The sequence below is a fragment of the Elgaria multicarinata genome, chromosome 9 (genome assembly GCF_023053635.1).
Source record: "Elgaria multicarinata webbii isolate HBS135686 ecotype San Diego chromosome 9, rElgMul1.1.pri, whole genome shotgun sequence".
NCBI classification, from domain to species: Eukaryota; Metazoa; Chordata; class Lepidosauria; order Squamata; family Anguidae; genus Elgaria; species Elgaria multicarinata.
This window is the reverse complement of record NC_086179.1, coordinates 97,304,458-97,330,012: the sequence shown is the minus strand read 5'-3', so window position 1 is coordinate 97,330,012 and position 25,555 is coordinate 97,304,458. Positions and strand designations below refer to the sequence as shown.

The following is a 25,555-nucleotide window of genomic DNA, read 5'->3' as shown; positions in this document are numbered from 1 at the left end:
AAGCAAATAAAACACTCCTGAGACAGATGGAGGAGTTGTATGAACCATGGTTGAAATAGCTATGATGAGGCGATAAGGACACAGTTTTCTTTGTCAGATGCGGACGTGTGTAACACTTCTGAAGAGTCAGATATATCAGATAATCTCCATGCTGAAGCATGATCTAAAGGGTGGTGTCAGAACGTGAGGTCTGGGCATGGGTCAAGAAGGAACTGATCATGCAAAGACAAAAGGGCCTCACTAACAGCAAAAAAGTAACAGATACACAGCTCAAGAGAAAAATCTTTCTTAGACAGTTCTCAGCAATACATCTGTCATGGAGGCCAGAAGACAACTGAGCAAAAAGACACTTACCTTCCTTCTTAATTTGAGATGCCACCCTTCTTCACTTGAATGGAGAGACTGGAGCACCAGTTTTCTAACTGACGCTCTAGAACAGGATTGGAGAACTTTTTTGGGTCTGTCTCCCTCTTATTTATACCCATATTCCCCCCGCCACATTCATATACATAGTGTACACATTGACTCAATACACAAAACAAAACAAAAACATATAAATGCCTACTAAGTGTGGAAGAATCTGTCAATTTCAATTTCTTTCCGTTTCTCATTTTTCTAATCTTAAACTTGTTGTCCCATTTCCAACCAGTCATTAATATTAGTATTTTTAAAAGCCAACACAATTTATATGAATTTTTGTACACATTTCTCCTAATATATGCATTTTTAACACAATTTGGCTTAAAACAATGCATTTTATTTATATTTATTACATTTATATACTGCCCCATAGCCGAAGCTCTCTGGGCAGTTTACAAAAGTTAAAAACAGTAAACATTAAAAAAATATACAAAATTTAAAACCATCAAGAACATAAAAACAACAGTTCTGGGGTCCGTTAAAAAAACAAACTTAACGTTGTTAAATGCTGTTAAATACTGTTGTTAAATGCCTGAGAGAAGAAAAAAGTCTTGACCTGGCGCCTGAAAGGTAACATTTTCTTTGTAAGTTTCATTAACATACACATTTTTATGCACACTTTCCCTAATATATACATTTATTTATCCATTTGTTGATTGGAGAACTTAACAAAAAATAAAAAAGTGCTAATATCAAAGTACAACTGTGTTTCAATTCATATATTGGTTTGGGAAGTGCAAGGTGTGAATGTTTCACATTAAAATGTAAAATAAATTTCTCCATCATCTCTAACATCCCACACCCACCTCACCCCACATACCACACACGTAATGATCTCCCACAAACGCACGCAGTATGTAAGCTTGAAAAAAGTGAACCACCTCTACTTCCACATTTTTCAATTATCAAGTAGCTTCCTAATTAAGTCATGTCCAAGAACTAATACTGTAACTTAAAATGGTGCTTAGTGGCAAATCCATTTTTTTTAAAAAATGAATTTACTTAAGTGCTATAATATTGTTTATTTCCAGAAGTGCCTGCATTTCACTTTTATGAAATGTCATATCATATATACTTTGCTACTGATATATAAACATTGCTGCCGCAGAGTATCTAATTACAATGATTGCTTTCAGAGAAGATAATTTGGCTTATATAGTTGTGACACTATTTTCTCATGGCAATTCAGTACTGGGCTGAAAAGTACACTTTTTGCTGAGCTAGAAACATTGGAAATTATTGTTAGCACAGCAATTTGCTGGAAGGAATTATGATCAATTATATGTGACAGACAATGCTAACTCAAGGCTATGGCAGAAATTATACATGCCCCAAATTTGAAAAGAACTAAGTGTAATTTAAGTATCTGCAACTCAGTACGTTCTTTACATTCTAAAGTGTGTTATTTTCCTAAACCATATGCATTACACGAAAAAGGCTGTTACCATTCACCATTCAAATCTAAACCTAGAGGCTTTTCTCTTTGAAAAGCATACAGAAAATATACGTGTAGAATGGATATCTTTTAGTAAGGGATACTTTTCATTTCTCTCCACTGAAAACAAGTGTAGTCTAGTGGTTAGTGTCAGACAAGCCCTGGGGAAACTCATGTTCAGATCCTCACAATTATTCATTGGAAGATCTTGGGCTACTTCTCAGTCTTACTTATCTCAACTAAAATTAATTTCCATCTTTGCTAATATAAGGCCTAGAAATGTGAATGCCCAGGGTGGAAAAAGGAAAATTTGGGTTGAAAAACATATTCCACCCACCCACTGTTTTTATCCCCAAGGGATAGTTTTGTTTTTTTCTTGAAACATTGGAAAGATTAAATAGCTTTGGATTTTAGAATTTAAGATGAGGTGTTTATATATTGTTACCATATCTTTACTCCCTCCTAAATGATTTCAAAAATATGTTACAAGAATTTTATAGGAAGACTAGAGAAGTAAAATGTCTGAAAATAATGAAGGCATGGGGGAAAATGTTTTTTATTCCTCTCTATAAGATTCTCAGCATAGTAATTTCTTCCACTTCTTTTTAAAAATATTGATCCAATGTATCTTTTACTGATAGACATTTTGGGATGATCCAAGTTCCCCAACATGAGAACAGAGACATGGACGAAAACATAGATTCTTGACAGTTTTGATTTTGTTCTAGAGACTCCCTTGTTTCCGGACTTCTTTTCGTCTGCCTCCAGTTCTTCCAGCTTCTTCTGGATTCTAGGATCATTCAGAAGTTTCAGGACCAATTCTTCTGGTCAGAAATAAACTAGGAAACTCGATATGTTGTGTATAACTTGGTTTTTTCATAAAATTGTGCTTCATATATGAAATTTTAAAATGACTCAGATAATGAATACAAATCTATTAACTGAATTCACTTTTTAAAGTTTTCAATATATTGACAGTTTTATGAGCAAATCATGTTATAGGTAATATAACTTTAGGAACGTAACAGCTGCTTTAGGAACGTAAAGGATAGAGTTTAACACACCCAAGAACCAGTACCTCGCATGATTTGGAAGCTATATTTCTATTAATGCAGCCCAAAACAGCATTTGCTTTTTTTGCAGCCACATCACACTGTTGGCTCATATTCAGTTTATGATCTACAACAATTCCAAGATCCTTCTCGTTTGTAGTATTGCTGAGCCAAGTATCCCCCATCTTTTAACTGTGCATTTGGTTTCTTTTTCGTAGGTGTAGAACTTGGCATTTATTCCTATTAAATTTCATTCTGTTGTTTTCAGCCCAGTGCTCCAGCCTATCAAGATCACTTTTAAAGTTGTTTCTGTCTTCCAGGGTATTAGCTATCTCACCCAATTTTGTGTCATCTTCAAATCTGATAATCATTCCCTGCACCTCCTCATCCAAGTTAATAAAAATGTTGAAGAGCCCTGAGCCCTGTGGTATCCCACTCTTTACCTCCCCGCAATTTGAGAAAGTACCATTGATAAGCACTCTTTGAGTCTGATTCTGTAGCCAACTGTGGATCCACCTAATAGTTGTTCCATGTAGCCCACTTTTAGCTAGTTTGTTAATCAGAATGTCATGGGGCACTTTGTCAAAACTTTGCTGAAGTCCACAGCATTCCCACAGTCCACAAGGGAGGTTATCCGATGAGATCAAATTAATCTGACAGGATTTGTTCTTGACAAATCCATGCTGGCTTCTAGTAATCACTGCGTTGTTTTCAAGATGCTTACAGATTGGCTTCGTTATAATCTGCTCCAAAATTTCCCCAGAGATCAATGTCAGACTGACTGGTCTGTAGTTCTCAGGTTCCTCCTTTTTGCCCTCTTTGAAGATAGGGACAACATTAGCCTTCCTCCAGTCATCTGGCACCTCACCCATCTTCCATGATTTTGCAAAGATAATAGACAGTGCTTCTGAGAGTTCTTCTAGGATGCAGTTCATCGAGCCCTGGAGATATGAACTCGGTGTTCCTTGACCATTTGTTTATCAATCTCAAACTGCAATCCTGCCCCTTCAGCTTGTACTTCACTTTTTTGGGAGACTACTGAGCCAAAGTAAGAATTGAGCACTTCGGCCTTTTCTTTGTCCTCTGTTATCAATTTGCCATCCTCATTAAGCAGTTGAACCACCATTTCTTTCCTCTGTCTTTTACTATTCACGTATCTGAAGAAAGCCTTTTTATTTCTTTTAGCATCCTTCGCTAGTCTCAGCTCATTCTGAGCTTTAGCCTTCCTGACGCCATTTCGGCACTTCTGTGCTACCTGTCTGTACTCTTCTTTTGTAGCCTGGTCTTCCTTCTACTTACTATAGCTGTCCTTTTTTGTTTTTGTTTTCAGGTCCTCTAAGCTTTTTATGGAGCCACATTGGTTTCTTCTGTTGACCTCTACCTTTTTTCCTTGTTGGAATTGTTTGTAATTGTGCCTTTAAAATTTCCTTTTCTCATCAGGGCCACTTGCCATGGGACCTTACTTATCATAGTTCTGAGTTTATTACAATTGGCTTTCTCGAAATCCAGGGTATGCATATGGCTACACTCAGCTTTTGCTTCCTTTAAAATCAAGAATTCAAGTATGACATGGTCACTTCCCCCCAGAGTTCATGTAACTGCCACTTTATCCACTAAGTCATCCCTATTGGTCAGTATCAAGTCAAGGATAATCATCATCATCATGCCCATGCATAATAATTGTCAATACATGAACTACTGTGTCATAATGATAATTCTCGACCTCAGAAGTGGCATGTTTTTGCCCCTGGTTTATTTTGCTACATCAGGGGTAGACAACTTTGGCGGGGGGTTCTGGGAGCCAATTTCCATCTACTGGACCCGGCCAAGGGCCACATCTTTTCCCCACCAAAATTTGGCAGCACAGCATAATGGAGGCTAAAAAGGGCCAAACTGAGCTACATTTGACCCTTTTTAGCCTCTGCTGCATTGCAAACTGCCAAATGTCAGAGGCAAACTACAGACTGCTTTGCCACCAACGCAATCACATTGCTGAATTTCAGTGGCAAGGGGCACATTGAAAGCCGGGGGGGGGGGGCATGTTACCCACCTCTGCTTTACATAGAAAAGTAGCTATTGAATGCAATATGTCTGAAAGACGGCACGGATTCAATTTTAAGAGAACAGAGTTTTACGTTTGTTTGCATTACCGGCAAATAACAAATTTTAAAAGATACATATAACTGAAATTTTACGTACAAGAAACTCTACTGAAATAGTGAAAAAGAAAGAAAGAAAGCCCAACATAAGATCTGTTTTAACTTTCAAAAATCTGTTTTTTAATTTTATTTTTAAAACTGTAACGTAATTTTATGCATCCTGATTCTAACAGACCTTTGGGATAATTGCATCCATCTTGAAACTGTTAATATCGAAATGTTTATAGAAGCATAAATAACTTTCTATAGTTAGAAGAATGACTCAGAATGTTACTGAACATTTAAGTGTCTAGACACCTAATCCTTGGCTACTATTTAATAACCAAAGACTGGAAGAAATGGAGTCCTGGCCATTTCCTTTGTAGAAGGGATAACATCAAATCTTGGAGCCAGGATAAAATCACTGGAAGGCTCATCTTCAGCCTTCATCTCAACAGAATAGCATTAAAATTTTGAATAGGTGAGTGTCCTGGAGCCCTCATCTTACAGAACTTGAACATTCCCTTTTTAGAGAGTCTCTGATATGGATTCTTCCTCGCTGCTTTCGCACAGAGGAAGTCAGTTGCCACCAGCCTCGTACTGTTCCACCTCCAAAGAAGGGAATTGGCTCAGAAGGCTCCACTATTAAAGCAGGAGTAGGCAACTGGTAGGCCGAAACAGAAGAGCCACGAGTTGCCCACCCACATGCTATAAAGGGCAGGCTTACAATTATTATAGAAGTTTAGAGTATTTTGAAAGAATAGGCAGTGAAGAGAAGAAACGTCTTGGTGCTCCTGTCCCTAATTGCTAGGATATGGGTAGTCTACCTGCTGCCTTCCAGATGTTTTCATTTACTAATTTTAGTTGTGGCATGAGAATACGGCTATCAGAACTAAGCAGCTGCTTGTTGAGAATTTAATCAGCCTGCTGCAAAACTGAGTAGTAGATTGAAGGAACAATAGGAGAAGAATTTGATAGCTCAAATTCTTAAGGTTGTTGGTTTTGTCTTTCAAATGTTATTTTTATTGCGCCTAGAGTTTTTTAGGTGCTATATAAAGTTCAAAGAAGAACACTGTCCCTGCCCATAATCCAATACAGACATCAGAAAAACAGGGTGAAAACCGAAAAGAAAAACAAATAAACCCTGGCATTAATTCTTCATATGGTTATATAAAACAAAATAATTTTAAAAAAAAATCCAGGCAGCAATGACTGATGAAGTCTCTGAGGGTCCGATAATGTCAATGTCCCCTTCCCCAGGCTTTAGAGCCTGCTGCTTTTGTTGCTACCCCAATGCTTGTTTATAGACAGCTACTGTATCACAATGGCCAAGTTGAGAAGATAATCTAATCAATGGTTTAAGTAACTGCGAACAAACCTAAGGTTTGCATGCTCCCCTCTCATCTCCACCTCCTCCGTACATGAGAGGAAGAGTGTGGAAGAAGCTCCCACTTCCACTTATTACTAAAGCAAATCTTCCTGTTGGAATAAACCATATTTCCTCAGGTTTGTACCTAACTCTAGTTCATTCAAGTAACTAGAGTTACAGCACTGCCTCAATTTAGTATATCACAGGATATGTGGTTTAGTCAAAAGCGAAAATAGGCTTTTTCATTCTCCTCTTCTTGCATGCAGAGTAGGAGATGGGGAGCGTGTGAGCCTGAGGATTTACACAGCTCATATGCTATAATTTAAGTTAAGACTGTGATGGTGAACCAGTGGCCTTACAGATGTTGTCAGACTCCAACTCCCATCAGCCTCAATCAGCATGGCCAATGGCCAGGGATGTTGGGAGCTGTAGTGGCCACAAGTTCTCACTCCTAGTTTAGATGATCGTCACAACTGAACCAATGTATTTAGGACACAAATCACAGAATAATTTAAGCATACACTTACTTTTTTATTCTAGAGTGAGCACAGGGGTCCCACATGTCTGGTGGGTGGTGGTGGTATGGAGCTTTAACCTTCCCCTCACTGCAGTCCCAATCTTGACTGGAAGGCCCATGTTTGCAGTATATATTGCCAAATAGGCCAACAACATCTGGAGGGCACATATTCCCCACCTCTCTAGTACTAAGCAGTGCTAAGCTGGGCTATAGTTATTTTTCATATTTCTTTAATATTATCTATTTTGTTCAATATGTATCTTCCTGCATAAGTTACAGAACTGAGGTTGTGGTTCTGGGAGGTTGGGAAAAGGAACAGGGTGAAACATGAAAAGGAATTAGTTTAAAGCAAAGAATTAATCGCAAAACCCTTGGCAGAAAAAAGGAACAGAAGTAGGCAGAAGGCTGTTGCCCTATGCATAAATGTGTTTAATCAACCAGCAAAAAGCCAAGTCAGTGACTAAGTATTTTGTTTTGTTTTCTGTTATTTTCTCGGTGCACCATAATTTCAAACTCTTCTTTGACCTGTAAATGTTCCTGGAATCTCATCTATAAATTTAGTGGCAGGTATAGTAGGCAACTTTTTAAAAACCTATTTTTCATTATTAGTGTTCTGTCTCCTCTAAGTCTGCACCTAAAACCAACCTAAATATTTTGTTAGAAGATGGTATTTAACAGGATGTAAGTCATTTTTTTTAAAGAAAACATACATTTTCTAGTACTCTTAGCCACAGAAAGCACCTACCTCCAAGATATACTTCCAACCTTGCTGTTCATACTCATGCGTACCAAATGAAAGAACATTGTTGCACTTTTAGGTCTGATTTAAAAAATTCTTGGTTTTCAGTGAAGTTTAGAGCTGAATTTACAGGCTTATCTATGGCCAAACTAGGTGTGATGGTAGCACACCCGTGTCTTTAAATGCAGGTCTGCTCCAATCACATATTTAAAGAAGAAAAGAAGGAAGCTGATTTAACAGTAAAAGGGGCAATACAAGTGAGCAATCTTGCACTCATTCCTTAACTTTACACAGCCTTTTCCTCCCTTAACTTTTCTCTCTCTCTCATTACTCACATGCACCCAAATTTTGTTCTTAAAATTTGATCTCCCACCATCCATCACTTCATTTGTGATAAATAAAGATGAGTTATGCCAGTTTGTTCAAAAGGTAAGCTGTTCCACCTGGTTAAGCTCTTAGGATGCTTTCTATTCAGTATGGAGTGACCGAGAAGCACTGCACAGGAACACCTTATTTCTTGGTCCTCAAGCAGTAAACAACAATTACTGAAGTGAAGAAGATGTAACAGTTTACTAAAGATTACTAGAGTTGCAAGCTATAATCAGGTTAAATCAGATTAATAATTCAACAAATCATCAGTGAGGACCAATCTTCCTTCTTGAGGGCAGCAAAACTTATTCAGTAATGCTGGCAGTTCAGAGCATACTTATTTGGGAGTGGGGGTGGAATATCCTGACTGATATGTTATTGTAAAAGGGGGACAAAAAGGCAGTTTAATTGATTAACAATTACCCTTCTAGCAATGAATAGTAGCTTCCATTTATTAAATTATATGCTTCCTTCAATATCTCACCTATAGTGATGTTTTGGTAACAAAGCATTTATTTAAATTTAATCAATTAATTAACTGAGATAAAGTCAGGAGATCAGCTACAATGTTGAATTAGTTGACAAATGTGAAAAAACACTTTGTCCTAACAGCCACTTCACTTTTGGGGAGCCAGATTTTAACATTTGCAAAAAGCATGATAAATGTGTACCCAATTATATTTGGGATTTCTATTTTGGATTATCATGTTCCACCCCTACTATCTGGCAAAGAATCTGAACCTACCCAAAATTTCTTCCGCATAGCAAATTAAGAGAGAAGCCATGGGAAGCAATTACTTTTTTGTGTGTGATCATAGGCTGCACCAATAAGCTACATTAGCTATTTTGAATTATTAGCTGTAAAAACGTACCAAATCCCTAACATGCAATGCTGAGTAGAATTTTCCCATCTCTTAACATGCAAAACACTGTTCCTGCATCAAACCACTATCGCATGATTCAATTCTTAGTTTGCATTGGTTATAATGCAAGAATGACTTGGAGCAGAGGAAATAAGATTTGGAGGTCACGTTATCCTTGAGCTCCTGTTACTCCTAAACGCCTTAACCTCCTTAAGTGCCCCACTGAAAATACAGCACTTTAAAAACTTTGTGCCCTTTGCTGTTACTACTATAACTTACCAGGTAGTAACTCTACACTTGAATGCACATGGTTGTTCTAAATAAGGAAACCCAGAGCCATTTTTTATCCTAAATGTCAACAGAGATGATACTTGACTGAATCATTTTTGCCCTTGTCTTCTAACCACAATTGGGATATTGTGAACTGAAGCTAAAAGAATTCATCCTGCTTTAAAATATGCAAGAAAGGAGGGGTGGAGGGAACAAAAAGAAGCATTTTAAGTGTTTCCAAATCCAATCCAGGGTTTGAGTTTAATTCAAAAGAATAGACAAAGGCTGCCAATTGTTTTGGTTTTTTTGGTTTTTTTAAAGCAACTATGTTTCAGATCAAAGCCCAAACCACATAAATTGCATTGTTTTGTGAGAACATGATCATACTTACATTCTAAATATGCCAGTGTTGGGAACATTTGAATAATTAACATTTTCCAATAGCCATTGTGAGGAAGATAGGCGGACCATAACAAACATTTGCAGTGGAAACACTTAAGGCAAGTAACTGTCTTGCTAACTTCTATATATCGAAGTTCCCCGTTTGTGGGACTGATTACCTCCAGACAGCAATAGAGAATTCCTATCTCTGGAAAAATGCTCAACAAAAATGGACCCCACAGCAGCAATCTCTGTTTTTACCATCCTTCCCCAACCTGGCATCCTCCAGATGTCTTGGACTCCAACCTCCAGTATTCTGAACTATTGGACATGCTGGCTGGAGCTGATGGGACTTGTAGTACAAAATATCTGGAGAGCATCATTTTAGGGAAGATTGCTGATACATGAAACTGCAGAAACCTACTATATTTAACACCTCTTTGCCCTGCTGCTTAAACATTGCCCCCCTTTCTTCTGTGTATATAACCCGCCCACTTAGTTCAATATTTCATGCACGCCATGAAGAGTGTTCAAACCCACAAAAGCTTATATCACAATAAGTTTGTGAAGTCTCTTAAAGGTGGCCCCAGATTTTTTGCCATTTTTACTAGAAGCAACTGACACAGAGAGCTCTCTGGGAAGACAGAATTGGCCACTGACAGACTTATCCGGAAAGTGGCCAAGACTTCCTTTTGTTACCAACTCATTTTGCTTCGTTTTTAGCTATTCACATAAAGAGCCTAATAGCCAGCTGTTTCTGCTGGAAGAAAACTGCTGGCAAGCTGGACAGCTGTGCTTTTCAGTTACCAAGTTTACTTGGTGTGTGGCCACAGGTGCTGGCCATAGCACAGTAGGAGGCAAACATGGAAGACAAAACCAAATTGGCACCAAAAGCTGTACTAACAGAAGGTATCCAACACTCTAGTTACATGAAGAAAATTGTAACATCAATTTTCAATCATGACTCACATCTACATCTGGATTCAAACTATATCCTGAAGACAATGGAAAAGAAGACCAGGATATTAGCAGTGTAGTAAAGCCAGAATTAGACAAGTAGTAAAAAGTGGATTTACGTAGACAATAAACACAACAGACAGGATGTGCACATTCAAGGACTACCAGATAGGAGGCTGCAGTGTAAGGACAGCAGCGGCTCCTGCAGATCAGAAGACGACAACAGCTCCCTTGAATCAAAGAGCCTATAATCCTAGACACAGATTAATATACATAGTTCAGGATTTGGATTGGGACCCCTACCTGGCAGCATTCTTTTGTAAAATCAAGACTATGAGCATGTAAATAACTGCCATATCTTAGCTCCAGCACTGAAGCATATTTCACTTATTTTTTTTATATTTTTTTTTTTATTTATTACATTTTTATACCGCCCAATAGCCGAAGCTCTCTGGGCGGTTCACAAAGTATATGGCTAAAGCGCACACAGACCTTAAAGGCAAAAGTACATATTTGTCACTCTCCTGCCTCCTGGGCAGCAGTACAAACTGGGATTCATATGAAAAAAAGTAGTATGGGTCAATCTAAAAGTGTGGCAAATTTCAGACTTTTAATCCAAAGTGCACAATTTTAGACTTAACTGCACCACTATACACAGCAGATCAATCAAAAGAGCTACGGCTTCCTCAACCGCTTCTCTTATTTATTTATTTATTTATTTATTTATTGCATTTTTATACTGCTCAATAGCCGAAGCTCTCTGGGCGGTTTACTAAAATACAAATCATGGAAACCAAAATATAAAACTAACAGTATAAAAGCATAATATAAAATACAATGTAAAAACACAACCAGGATAAAATCAAGCAGCATTGTAGAAATTAATACAGATTTAAAATACAAATTTTAAAAGTTAAAATTAAGTTGATGGACTGTTAAAATGCTGAGAGTATGAAAAGGTCTTCACCTGGCATCTAAAAGAGTATAGTGTAGGTGCCAGGCAGACCTCCTTAGGGAGCTCATTCCACAGCCAGAGGGGCACAGCATAGAAGGCCCTCCTCCTAGTAGCCACCTGCCTCACTTCCTTTGGCAGGGGCTCACAGAAAAGGACCCCTGAGGATGAATTTAGGGTCCAGGCAGGTACATACGGCCCCAAGCCATTTAGGGCTTTGAATGTTAGTACAAGCACTTTGAATCGGGCCTGGACCTGGACTGGCAGCCAATGAAACTGGAAAAGGACTGGCATGATGTGGTCTCATCGGCCAGTCCCTGTTAGTAAACAGGCTGCCCTGTTTTGTACGAGCTGAAGTTTCCAGACCATTTTCAAAGACAGCCCCATGTATAACACATTGCAGTAATCCAGACGAGAGGTTATCAGAGCATGGATAACTGTAGATAGGCTATCTCTGTCCAGATGAGGGCACAGTTGATATATCAGCCTAAGCTTATATTCTCGAATTCTAAAGAAACTGACAAGAGCACAAGCAAAGACAGGTATAAATTCGAAAGCCACTGCGATTGAACTGAATGTTTTCTACAAGGGAGGAAAGGTATGTATTTATGTGGCACCATCAGTGTGCATAGTACTTTTCAGAGTACAAGATAGATCCCTGTCCTGAGGAACTTACAATCTAAAATTCTATATAGAAAAGATCTTAAATTATTAACCAAACAGTTATTAATTTATGCACAATATCATATATTTAACCTTTGTGCTCAGGATTTGCTTAATATAGTGCAAATTTGAAAACATATTTTGAGCCCATTCAAAGGTTATAAACAAGCTTCTTACAGCAAAATGGCTACTACAGGGTTAGAGGCACAGAGTCCAAACCATCTCTCTGGACTTCATTTGAATTTGTTATAGTAAAATATAAAGGGCAGCCTTTGGCAAACAAATTCTACTTTCATTCAAGTCTATTTCTCGGAGGATACTATCAGATGATACTACAAAATAAACCAAAAAGATTAATTCTGAAAACTGTATTAGGGTGATATCGTTATCAGGCCAACTCAAAAAATCACCTAAACTGTGCACATTTTTTAAATCTCCAAATATCTTCAACCAGTAAAATACTACAAAAAGCAGATGGTGTGTGGGGGTGTTAATAGGAGAAAAAACAAGGTTGATGATGTTAAAATCATGAAGTCTGCACGGTCAGGGTCATAATATGAAATGAGGGAGGTTGCAGACATTTAAATTGTGCTCTACCAGGTGATCTGATGGTTTCAGAACCTGGGGCTGCCCGGTGGATCACTGGGAAGAACAAACAATTCACAGGACCAGCTAGTTTAGTAATTTTGTGAAACACTGAAAACCCATAGAGAAAGGAGTTTACAGGGCTCTGAAGCTTATGCAAATGGTATTTGCACTTAGAAACAGTTCCCTTGGCCCGCTGAAACTTCCCAACAGGTTTTTATCCCACACTTTTATCAAGGGTTCTGCTTCCACATTTTTGTGGGATTAAGATCGGCTCCTTTACACATGCATTTTTCCAAGGGTTGCCTTTCTATATGTTTCATTATATAACCACTACATGGTGCTATGGTATAGCAGAATTGTGCAATTACACAAGACTCTCATTCCACCATTTCTAAATAATACCAGACTTTCCTCGTTAGGGGGGAAAAACCACAATAATTGGTGGAGACGCCCAAGGATGTCATGTAACAGACCTGCAAACTATTGTGAGCTCACAATAAAAGGCTCGTGTAGAAAGGCTCTATGAAAGGAATGTTGATTTTTATACATAACATGTGTTTTTAATCATAACTTTCAGAGGCACAGGAGCTTCTACCAATAATGTTGTTATTATTATTTTTATTTATTTATTTATTTATTTATTTTAAAAAGTCATTGAGTGTCTTTTTTGGGGGGGTTAAACATCTACTCAGGCTTGAATGTTACTAAAAACTATACATATTGGACCACGCATTTAGCCACAGCAAAAATATAAATATGTTACCTCAAGCTTGTTGTATCTATCCTGGTGTGAAATTAATTTTTCATCCTTTTCTTTCAGGAAATCTATTTCCAGAATCCTATATTTTTCCAACAAATCTTCTAACTCCTAAAAAAAGATTTAAAAGAAACATCAAGAAGGTGTTGTATCTATCTATCTACTTAGTTCTATGCTTGATTCTCTACAAAATATCCTAGTTTTGATAAAAGTACTAGCCAATTCCTGGGTTAAGTTCAACAGCATTGCTAGTATTAATATGATAGTCCCTAAGAAATTAGTAACTCTATATATAAAGAAGGAGCTCCTAGAAAAAGTCTTCCCCAAACCTGGTGCCCATCAGATCTTTTGGGTTTGAACTCCCATCAGTCTCAGGAATCCTAGGAGTTGTAGTCCAAAACATCTGGAAGGTACAAGGCCAGGGAAGGCTGCCCTAGAACATCAGCAAACATTTTTCCACCTTGTTCTCTGAAAGTACTCAACCTATTTTCTTGAAACTTTCCAAATAAGTCAAACTGAGTCAGACACCCAGCATGGAAATAAACCAAAATGGTTAGGGACTGGCAAGCCTAACTGCAACTGAAGACAGGATCTTGGACTGGAAAGTGTTAGACAACCCTAACTATAGGTGATGTTGCCAGCTATGACCATAATGAAAGTACCCATGCATTTCAATGGACGATTCTGCAAAGCTATATCTATACCTTTTTTATTCTACGTTTTTCTTCATCAGCTGCTTTAAGTTTAATTTCTAGACTTGAAAATGTTTGTTGAAGATGTTTCTTTGATTCATTCAATCCTAGTTTTTCATCATCATCATCATCATCATCATCATCATCATCACCACCACCATCATCAATTACTGTTTCTGAATCTTCCGTAAGGCATAAAGACGAAACTGGTACTTCTAAAGGATCAATTGATAATGGAGCCTATTTTATGGGAGACACAGAAATGGCAGGAGTTTAACATTACAATGCTCCATTGTTTTCAGACAAATACCTTTCTGAGACATGTTATACACCACTTATACATAAAAATATATTTCCAGCCTGGACTAAAGTAAAAACTTATTCGCCATGATCTGAAGCACCATTCAATTAGTTCTGCATGAACACAAGAACTTGTCATGAACTAGGACCCTGAACCCTTATCCTCTGAAGAAGACGCTCCAAAGTTGACATTCAGGAAGAGGATTCAGTTGTGGAAAGGCATCACAAGGCTTCGAACTTCCCAGGACCCAGTTCCCCAGAGGATCCAGGGTCAGCTCCCCTGAGTCCAGAGGAGGCTGCCCATCTGTCTTCAGACTCTGAGGGCAACAGCCACGAGGACACTCACACACACGCTACAGCCACTCTCATGTTGTTGCAACTTGACGTTGCTAAAACAGATTAAGCTCTTTAAGAGAGCCTAATCTCTGTGAAGGCAAATTCAACCAGCCTAAAGGAGAATAAACTCTTATTTAACACTCAGTTGTGATCTGCTTCTTGTTGGAGCAACGTAAGACAACCCAGTCTGGCCTCCAGCCAGTCAGTGATTTATGTGGCACTGATCTCTTCCCGTCTTGCTTGCCTGAAAAACATGATCCCTACTAAATTATCTGACCCATGGGAGAATCCTGCAATTCAGGCTGCAGTCCACAGCATCAACAGAATCCAGTCTGAAACAGTACAGGACTTTGGACCAGTGTTTCCCAAAGAGCAGACCCCAACCCATCCCTGATGATGCAGCAGATTATTTTTTATTTTTTTATTTATTACATTTTTATACTGCCAATAGCCAAAGCTCTCCGGGCAGTTCACAACAGTTTAAACCACAAAATACAGCATAAAACACAATATAAAATTTAAAGTAAAGCCAAAATAATACCTAGCTGCAAGACAGAGATTTAAATGCATTAACAGATTCAAAACAACAGAACAAAGAGTCTAAAATGCCGAGGAAAATAAAATGGTCTTCACCAAGCATCGGAAAGAACATAATGAAGGCGCCAGGTGAAAAGAATAAGATTTTGTTGAACTTGAAACTGAGAAGTGATTTCAAAAGCAGCATGGTATAAGTAGTATATTGTCCAAAGTATAAAAACGCAAAAATCCTGCTGGGTTTTATATACAGAATTATAGCAATTATACATTTAAAACAAGATGTCAAAATTACTCTACAGCTTACTGATATATATACAGATATAACAGTGAATACTTCAATTTTCATTTCAAAATACACAGGGCACATTTCTACATCCCCTCAAAGGAAGAAGCAGAGGAGGAATTAGTTGCGACTATGTACTATCAAAGCAACATGATTGAATCTGTTTCAGTGGTTTCAAAGGGACTCAAGTCACCTTTTGTAGGGTAAAAAAGTGAGTACAGGATTGTACCCTAAACCTATCAGCTTTTTATACCAAAGATGAACATTTTACCTGCTCTTTAAGATAAGCTAAATTTAAGGGGCTGGTTGAGGGTTGACCATCTGTCAGTACATCATCACTTGAAGAAGTGGCAGAATGCTCCTGGAGAACCTCAGCAGAAACTGTTTGAGGTACGTGAATTTCAGATACTGTGTAAGAAACAAGAAACAGAAAAGAACAGAAGGGAGGGGAGATACAAGTTCAATAGGGAATATATTTCTGAAAGTCAATTCCCAACAGGTGACAAAACAATAACTGCTTTTATCAGACAACTTCAGCAGCACTAAACCATAGAGTTCTGAGATTTTTTACCTTTGGCATGAGATTTTCCAGGCCCACACAAAAAACATTTACACTCAAAGTGGCTTCTCGGCAGGGATAGGGGAACCTCTGGCTCGGGGCCAAATCTGGTTCACCAGGGCAGGCCACCTGGCCTGCAAGACGCTCAGAAGGGAGAAGGGCCAGGGAGAAACTGAGCCATTCTCCTGCTTTCATTCCCATGTAGGTAAGTTGAAGGAGGAGCAAAGCCAGCACCTTGGCCAGCAAGATGGTTCCATTCCTCCTGGGCTTTCCCCAGGTAGGAAAAGCCTGCATGGAGCAAAGCAGGCTCCCTAACTGAGACACCGGCTGGAGGGCTTCCAGCCTGCACTTTCATCTGGAAAATTAGGGGGTGCGACCCTGAGGTCATCCAGCCCACAGGGGAATCCACACGGGGAATCCAGGCCCAAAAGTTCCCCTGCCTGCCCCTGCTTTATAGTAAGGGAACTGCACACTAGCAATGAATAATAATAATAATAATAATAATAATAATAATAATAATAATAATGAAGACGACGATGATGAAAGCAAATCTACAAATTTACATTTATTCAAAAAGGGGAGCACAGTAAAGACACTGTTTAAATTTAGCTATAATATGATTTCAAGGTTCACTCTTATGGTAACATATAGACAACACAAAAACAGATAGTTCGTGGTTATATTGTGATAGCTCCAATTTCGACTGGTAAAGTAATGTCTAGAGCTCACAAGGACTCACTGAAGTTTGCTAATTCTCTCTACCTGTGGGAAATGCTGCCCAAGGAATAGCAGGAGAAGTAGTCTGTGGTTCACCATTTCCATCCTTAAAAGTTTCTGCTGCCTGAAAATGCAAGACATATTGTTAAATGTCAAGGCATGGGCTTTCCAATAGTATGTCCTGATCACATGCACATCACTAATTCTTTTACAGTGACTTTTACTATATTTGATTAATTAAATGGTTTTTTTGTCCTTCCACTTGAAGTTCTGTGGAAATGTGAAAGGAAAATAATCCAGTTATGTGAGCAACTGAGGAATAACCTTCCCTCTCTGTGTATAAAGATCACCAATAGTAGCCATATCACATCCAGACTGCTGCAACCTTGTTACTATTCTTCCTGATACCTAGTCTAGAAATATTATCTAGGGCCTAGAAAACTGAAGCATTTCCAACTGTGTCTCATCTCATCTGTCTTCTCCAAGCATGTCTAAGCGGAGTCTCCCTATATTTGATTTTGTTGCATTGGTAATTTGGACAATGGAGAGTGTAGAATTTCCAGTCCTTGTCAGTTTAAAGCAGGCAAAAATGAAGATTGTTTATTTATTTATTTTATTACATTTATATACCGCCTGGGCGGTTCACAACCCAATTGTTATTAAATTATCTGCATGGAGATTAGTATAAGCAGCAGTGGCAGGGAGCAAGCATTCCAGTCAATTGAGGGTGACCGTAGTTCCCAGACCCTTTTCCCAAACACCCAACAGAAATCTAACCCTAGGGACAGCCCACCCCTTTGCTGGCCTGGGCTCTATGCCTGTACAAAATATAGTTTAACCCGGTTTGCTCTAAATACATGTGCTTGATGGGTACTCTAATTTTCCAAGTGGTTTTTTTAGGGTGCCTGTTCTTGGCTCCGCAGAAGGAGTTCCATTTTTGTTGTTGTTGTTGCCTCATCTATCTCGCCAGCGCCATGTTCATCTCGTGTGCCTGTGCAGATCTGGTTCCTTCATCTGGCTGTATTGTTTGACCTCCTTTAGCAAAGTCAAAATTCCTTTATGAGAAATCTTACTATCCAGCAGGGTGGTCTGAGACTGAGTTTAGCTTCACCTTGGCGAGCACATGAATCTCATCATATTTTTTAGCATTGATGGCCAGGTGGCAACTGATGAATTTGCCCGCCACAGTGAGTAGCCCGCAGACTACAGCAGCTTCTTCCAGGCCCGCAATGACTGGGACCACAACAATGGTAGAGAGAAGGCTGATGCCACCACTACCCAGTCCCATATTGGCAGTAAACAGGGTTGTATCCTCTCCATCAAGAGCATTAACACTGCACTGGTTATTTTTTTTGTATAGAGCAGACTGTGCTTCTCCTCAAGTTGCTGCTTGAATAGGCTAATCTGCCGTAACCAGTATGCTTGTGCATGCACAGTGGGCTCTGCAGTCAGAACGACAGTTTCCTCCATGGGTGTGGCCAATGGCAGAGCTCTGGGTAGATGCTCAAGGCAGTGGCAGATGGAATCACTTGCTTTTCATCGCACCATTGAGTTAGCATATTCAGCCACTACAGTTCAAGTTCAATTAGGACAATGCACTGTAGATGCTCACTGTATTTCCAGAACAAGAGAGATCAGAAGCTTGTGGCTGTGCCATCCTGTATTATCCATAGCAGAAACTTTCAGCATCGCAGCCATTTAAATATGGGCTGGTGGAAGCGGCAGTCTCTCCAAAGGAACCAAAGGAGTGTGCTAGGAGCACCAGAGATATTGTGTGTGGCATTTATCAGCTCAAGGTGCACCCAGAGGGTCTTGGACCACAGGGAATTTGTCAGTAAATCTCCAACACAAGTCCCCTCTTCAAGCCAATTAGTGTTATCAAAACCAAGCAGGTTCAGCAGGCCAATTGTAAACTATATTCCTTTCCCAGTCGGCACCATTAAGGATGCTCAGGCTGTACAGGTCAGGAACAGGGTTGATCATGGTGCATGCGCCATCAGTTGGCTGCCAAAAACCAGACTCACTATTGACATTGTGCCAATCCACAGTGTAAGTGATCAGCTGCAGGCCCACATGCAGCTCATTACACCATAGCTATTACCGTATTTCTTTGATTGTAAGACGCCATCAATTGTAAGACCCACACTAATTTCAGTACCACCAACAGAAAAAAAAACCTAAGACACACTTGCGATTCTAAGGCGCACCCCATTTTTAGAGATGTTTACATGCGGAAAAAAGTGCGTCTTAGAATCGAAGAAATAGGGTAATATACTGCTGAAGGGCTACAGTCTCTCCATCAGAAAAAGTCTGAAACATATCTTGGAATATGGACAAACAGGCCTTTGTTTTCAAAAGCCTTCGAGGAGCTTGAAATCCTAGTGATCACCAATGGTGACCATTTTGCGGACATTTCCCAAATACCTTTGAGAAGCACAAATCCCATATGTATAGAGCCATAAGCTTGTACAAGCCTAAAACTCTACATAGCAACTAGTAAAAACAACAATCTTCTAGTACAACTCCTTGGAAAGGTACAAACCACTGCCATCAAGTCAACTACTACTACTACAAAAAAAAAAAATGCAGCCAAAATTGCCTTGAAGATCAAAAAGAAAAAGAAAAAAAAAGTCCTGATTGTGGCAGTATCACAACAGCAATACTTTGGTTGCTACATGGGCATAAGAATGAGGATGCTTGCAATTGTGACGCGCTGCTCCCTAAACAAAGAGTGGAGGTGCTCAGCCAGAGCAATGTCTTCATTCAAAACCCAGGTGATGGTCTCCCAGATCCAACTGATCTGGCAGTGGAGGGCCTTGCATTTAGCAGAGGTGACCTCCAAAGGCAGCCTTGTCTTCCAGTCCACGGAACTGCTCTACAACCTGCCATTGGCTAAATTCATCCTAGGCCTGTTCCAGTTTTCTCTGTTCCTTGGCAATGCAGCTGCTGAGCTTTGTGAGGTTATTTGTTAGCTCACTTCTGAACATCTGCAGTCTTGTCAAGTCCATGGGGTTCTCTGGTGCTAGTTCACAGGCCAACTGTGTCAAGCAGGGGGGTCCTCTATGGTCCCAAGGATTTTTTTTCAATCCCTGCATGAGTAAACATGTTAGAGGTCTTGGAGTGCTTTCCACAGCAGCCACCACCCCATCCAGCTTGCTCTTAGCAGTACGGAAAGCCGCTACGGTATTGGTGGGTAATGTCTGTTTTTGAGGCTGGGTCCTGTCCACAAACCCTAGTCCCTCATGGATAGCACTGCCACTGTTACACCATCTGGCAATTGTTGAGCTTGCTAGGCGTATGCCATTGTGGCTGTTAAAAATCTTGAAATTTTGATAGACTATAGACCAAATCAAATTTGGAATAATCATGCCCCTGGACAGGGATTTGTCCCCATTTGGCCAGGGCCTTGTTGTACTCATCTACAGCTTCCTGGAGGAGCTCTTGTTTAAAACTCATTTGCATGCCGCTCTTGCTGGCGCTCACGGTTCCTGTGCCTATTTGCTCAACTGTAGTCCAATTGACTATAAAGCTGGATTTATCTTTCCCAATGGCATCATTGCTAGCAATTTCAGGTTTGAAATCATCAAGGTCGAAGTCTGCCATTGCTTGCTGCATTGAAAGAAAGATTAGAGAGGGTTTAATTGTCCAGAGGACAACAATGGGTTCTTATCAGTACAGTCAATGGCATTTGGCAGAGCATGGTCATTATGAATAATGTCTTGACAATTGACCAGAACCAGGAGCTCTTGGTCCATTCTCTCAACCTGGGGGCCCATAATGTGACTGTGCCCAGGATGGCCCACTTGGCCTTCACAGTCTCATTAACACATGCAACAAATGCAAATCATGGACCAGGACCTGGGCTGCGCTGTGATGAAAAAGACCACAATCAAGATGAATTGCAACGAGATCACATCCACTGATGACTCTGATGTGATGAACTCCTGCAGCTAGGTCTGGAAGACATACTACCAGGGCACTGATACTAGCACAAAACAGAATGCAACCAAGATTAGAAATGAAGCTGGCAATAAAGACGAGAATGATATGGAGAACAAAGCTATTGTAAACACCTATGGCAACCATTTCTACATCCCACTAGACTTGGAACTGTTGGAGAGCCACATGCCATTCTACCAGTTTGCCCTAGGAGACAGACTCAAGTTCAAGCTACTACAGTAGTCATCAAGACCTCTGACAAAATGGCCACCTATTCTGAGAACATCACTTTGGAGTAAGATATGGTCACAAAGACAGTGCTCACACAGATGATATATAATCAATATGTCAGAGACCTTGTGATTCTCTACAATCTGGTATTTCACCAACACCACTTGACCAAGAATAAAAACACCTCTGGAACATCAATTTAAATGTCCTGACACATAGTTTGAAGGGCATTCTAATGCTATGGAAGGTAGAGAGTTGAGAACAATAAAGGGAGTCCAAAACCAGCTCTATGGCTAAGGTCTGCATTCCTACCAGCACTTTGCCAGCTCTGGGTGTGACAAGAGGAGTGGGCCATACCTGGAGCTAGATCAATTATGATGCGTCTTTTATTGGATGATATGCTTGCTTTCTCCCCACCCCACACCCAGCTACTAAGAGGAGTAGTTATGGCCAACCTAGGATTGTGGGTATCTTATCTTGAAAGGAGGATAGGATACTTGATTTCTGAGTTGAGACAGAAAGAAGTGAACTGTGCAAAAAAGAGGGAAGTTCTGTCAAAATGGCTAAGGGTTTTAAAAATAATAATAATAATTAATAATAATATTAAGTTAGAACAAATGATTGAATAGAAGGAGGGGTGCAGAAATTAGCAATTTAATTATATGGTAAAAAGTAAATTAATTTGGCACAACCCTCACAAACATGGCATAGCATAGGTCCTAGGTACCCCAAGGAGTGCCTCCTCCCCTATGTCCCAGTCCACTACTTAAGGTCCTCTGAGGGTTATCTGCTGCAGCTGCCTAATATGAAATTGGCAGTCCCATGAGAGAACTTATCCTTTGCCGCCCCTCAGCTGTGGAATGGCCCTCCAACTGAAATGCACCTGTGGACCTCTTTGAATGTTTTTTAGCGGGAATTAAAGACTGTTATTCCGACAGGTCTTCCCTTTTTAGAAGTATTATTTCTCTTTGCTGATTGTTATATACTGCTTCTAGGCTGTGTTGTTTTTATTGAAGGTTTTTTGTTGTTAAACTGTTTTTAATTGTGTACTAAAGTACTTTGTACAAAGGCAAGTTATAAATTGAATGAATAAATAATAATAATATCACTATTACTAGCTCCATACCTCAAATCCTCCAAAGTCATCGTCATCCATTTCCCAGGAAATACCTAAAGAACAATATAAAATATAAATTCATAAGTCTCTTCCCCATTCATTAACCTTTACTTCTGGCAAGTGTAAGATAGGGCAAGTTTTTAATAAAAGTCCATTGAATGCTCTGCTATAGTTGGTTCCTAAGCCTAGAATTAACAGGGAATAGTACAATAAAGACTGTGGAAGAGCTGAGACACATATAGGAAAATGTTACATCCTTTGAAATTTCCTATTTGCTCAGTACATTTTGATCCAGACTTTAATAAAAATGCTTAGTATGACTGTACAGGATTTGGACCAAGGGGGGCATCTGTCCAGATAGAACAAGATATAAGAGCAGTTATAGAACAAGATATAAGAGTAGTTATATCCTACTCTTCCTTGATTAGTGATGTAAAATTTCCAGAGAAAGTTTGTGTCAGCTATAGAAATTTCCCGAAGCAAGCTCCATGCAGGTGCAAAGCCCATATGTGGGATGCACAGAGACCATGAAGAAAAATGCAACATTTCTGATATGATAAGAGTGTCTCTACTCACATGTTGGGAAACTGAGCATCCCTAAATGTCTATCAGTAAAAGACACATTAGATCAATAATTTTAATAAGGAATGGAAGAAACAACTACGCTGGGCATCTTACAGAGATTTTAAAAAAAACAAACATTTCCCTATGGTTCATTATTTCCAGATATTTTACATCTCTAGTCTTTCTATAAAAGTCATATTTCATAGCTTTTGGAAATCATTTGGACACAGTAAAGGTGGGTAAGAATGTAAGAAAATATCGCATAATCCAAAGTTTTCTATTGTTCCCCAAAAAAATGGGGGGGGGGGGAGACACAAAAACAATCCTTGAGGGAAAATGAGAGGAGGCATTTCTCCCATTTTTTTCCCCAGGCCTTCACATCTCTATCCTTGAGTATTTTCAGATTTGTCATTTTTGACAAAACTATCAAAACTAAGATATATTAGATCACTCTAGTTTTGAACACTTTGATTTGTCTTGGAAATATGATATAATAAAAGTGATTATGCCCTCCACACATGATAGATAGGTCAAAGCAAGGTTTGATGTTACTGAGCTGAAGTAACTTCTTCTCCTCCTCCAACCCCTGGGGTCGACTGAACACATATACAAGAAGATGGTCAGCTAGGTATCCCGGTGCCAATTCATTTTGGGCTTTGTATGTCAGAAACAAAACCTTGAGCGTGGCTCCATAGCTAATAGATAGCCAATACAGTTATTAGAGAACATTATTTACGGTGCACAGCTAGTTAAGGTTCGATGGGGCGGGGGGGGGGCATTCTACCATTATAAAGGGGTAATCGGGGGTTGGTCATTCTACCATTCATAAAATTGAAAATGTTTCGCCAAACTTCCTGAAATTTACATGTGCCAAAAAGAAATATTGGTTATACATAACCTGAAAATTTCAAGAAGATTGGTAAAAGATTGATGGAAGGAGGGCAGTTTAAAGTAGAAAAGAAAAAAATCTCCCTCACCGCGTTAGCTTAAAAAAACCGTGGCAAATTTTTTGTCCAGGGTTTGTGAACAAATGAGAGATTATGTAATTAAAATCCTGATAATTTCCATTTCCTTTGATCTTATATTTGATGGAATAGCTTTTTTTTTTTAAAAAAAAAATCCCTTTTGTGTTTTAAAATTTATTGCTAATGAAAGCTTCTGGAAGCTCATAATACAGCACTCAGAATAACGGCCATCTGGAGTGAAAGCAGAAGCAGCAGCAACAGTGGTGAATTTCTGTGACCTGTGTGTGTGTATGTGGACAAACAATCCCCTCAGCGAGACCAGGCCTTACCACCAGGAAGGTCGACTCAGCCTTCCATCCTTCCGAGGTCGGTAAAATGAGTACCCAGCTAGCTGGGGGAAAGGTAACTGCAACTGGGGAAGGCAATGGCAAATCACCCTGCTACAAAAGTCTGCCAGGAAAACGTCAGCAAAAGCAGGCGTCCCTCTAGGAGTCAGCAATGACTCAAGTGCTTGCACGAGAGGTTCCTTTCCTTTCCCCTATCTAACAGCACAATCCTTTACATGTCTACTTTTCAATAGACATGTATAGGATTGTGTTGTTACGTAACTAATCGGGTTTTCTGATAACTTGAGATATATTTGGCCCTGAATTTCAGTATGAATAATTTACTATCAATTTATAAAGCTTCCTCATTTTACTGCATTAGTTAAATCAATCGTATATGTATATCAGCTTATACTTGCATTTGTGGATTTGTGCAACAGCTACTTCAGATAGCTTTTATTAGCCAGGAAGGGCAAGGATTGATAGGATATATGGTTGCTCGCATTGCTGCAACCACCTTGTCCGTGTCATCAGGCCAGAGCAACTGTAACTAATGCCAGAAAATTGGGCAGATTCTGGCATCAGGCTCCTCATCTGGAGCTAACAATAGCGTGAAATTTGCTGTGGAGACAAATGATATATGCATTTCAATGACATATATTAAGTTTTCCACATACTTGCAATGGATAATCACCTGACGAATATTAATTCCAACTTTAAAACTGCTAAGCTTGCCTAGTACTTTATTTGGAATTGGCATATGTTCAAGTTTTAATTATAATATGGATACTTTATATACAAATTGTTACAAACTTTTTAAGTAAAAGAACTTACTTCATCATTGTTTTATATTTGATGTGCTCGGATGTTATATCCTTTTGATATAAATGTAAAATTCAATAAATATATATTTAAAAGGATACTTCATGTTGAAAGAACTGTTAGCAAGTAGAAGTGATCCAATATTTAAGGTGTAGCAGCTCTTTAAAAAACAATTGGCATTTATGAAGCTGTATGCCAAGGAAAGAGGACTCACTAATTGCTTTCTGAAAAACCTCTGCTGTTCGCATTTTTGCCATTCAAAAATCCATGATGTTCAATATCTACGTTTTGGAAGATAAGTATGAAGTACTACAGGTTGGCGCCACAAAAGCAGCTAACAGGAGGGGCGGGGGGAACCCAAAGATTCAGTACACATGTAGGGAAAGGCCATATTTAAGAGAATCTACACAAAACTCCCATTAATAGCTTCTGGGCATATGCCAAAATATGATCTGTAGAGTAGGGAATTAAGCTAATTATTTCCGGAAACATAGTCCAAACACTTCTACTAAGGAGAAATAGAGTATTTTAGGTTGAGTTCACCTCACTAATAAATTTGGATATGGTATAATTGTTGAATTAGGTATCAATAAAGTTTCTCAATGAAGGCATTAAGAACCTTACCATGCAGGAGACTTGTTAAATAAACATGAACATTCAGTAAATTGATAATCCAGTTTCCTTTATAAAAGCTAAG

The 25,555-nt window shown here is 39.1% G+C and overlaps 1 protein-coding gene across 1 annotated transcript in view; it reads right to left on the bottom strand.

The window, feature by feature from the left end:
• Positions 1 to 25,555, bottom strand: part of CCDC91 (coiled-coil domain containing 91) — a 141,374-nt gene that overhangs the window by 89,643 nt on the left and 26,176 nt on the right. The window contains exons 2-6 of the mRNA XM_063134388.1: positions 22,191 to 22,234; positions 16,940 to 17,018; positions 15,890 to 16,026; positions 14,175 to 14,402; positions 13,477 to 13,581 (exon numbers count right to left, since the gene is read on the bottom strand). Coding sequence (XP_062990458.1) covers positions 13,477 to 13,581; positions 14,175 to 14,402; positions 15,890 to 16,026; positions 16,940 to 17,018; positions 22,191 to 22,220 — 579 coding nt within the window. The 5' untranslated portion in view covers positions 22,221 to 22,234. The remainder of the gene's footprint in view (positions 1 to 13,476; positions 13,582 to 14,174; positions 14,403 to 15,889; positions 16,027 to 16,939; positions 17,019 to 22,190; positions 22,235 to 25,555) is intronic.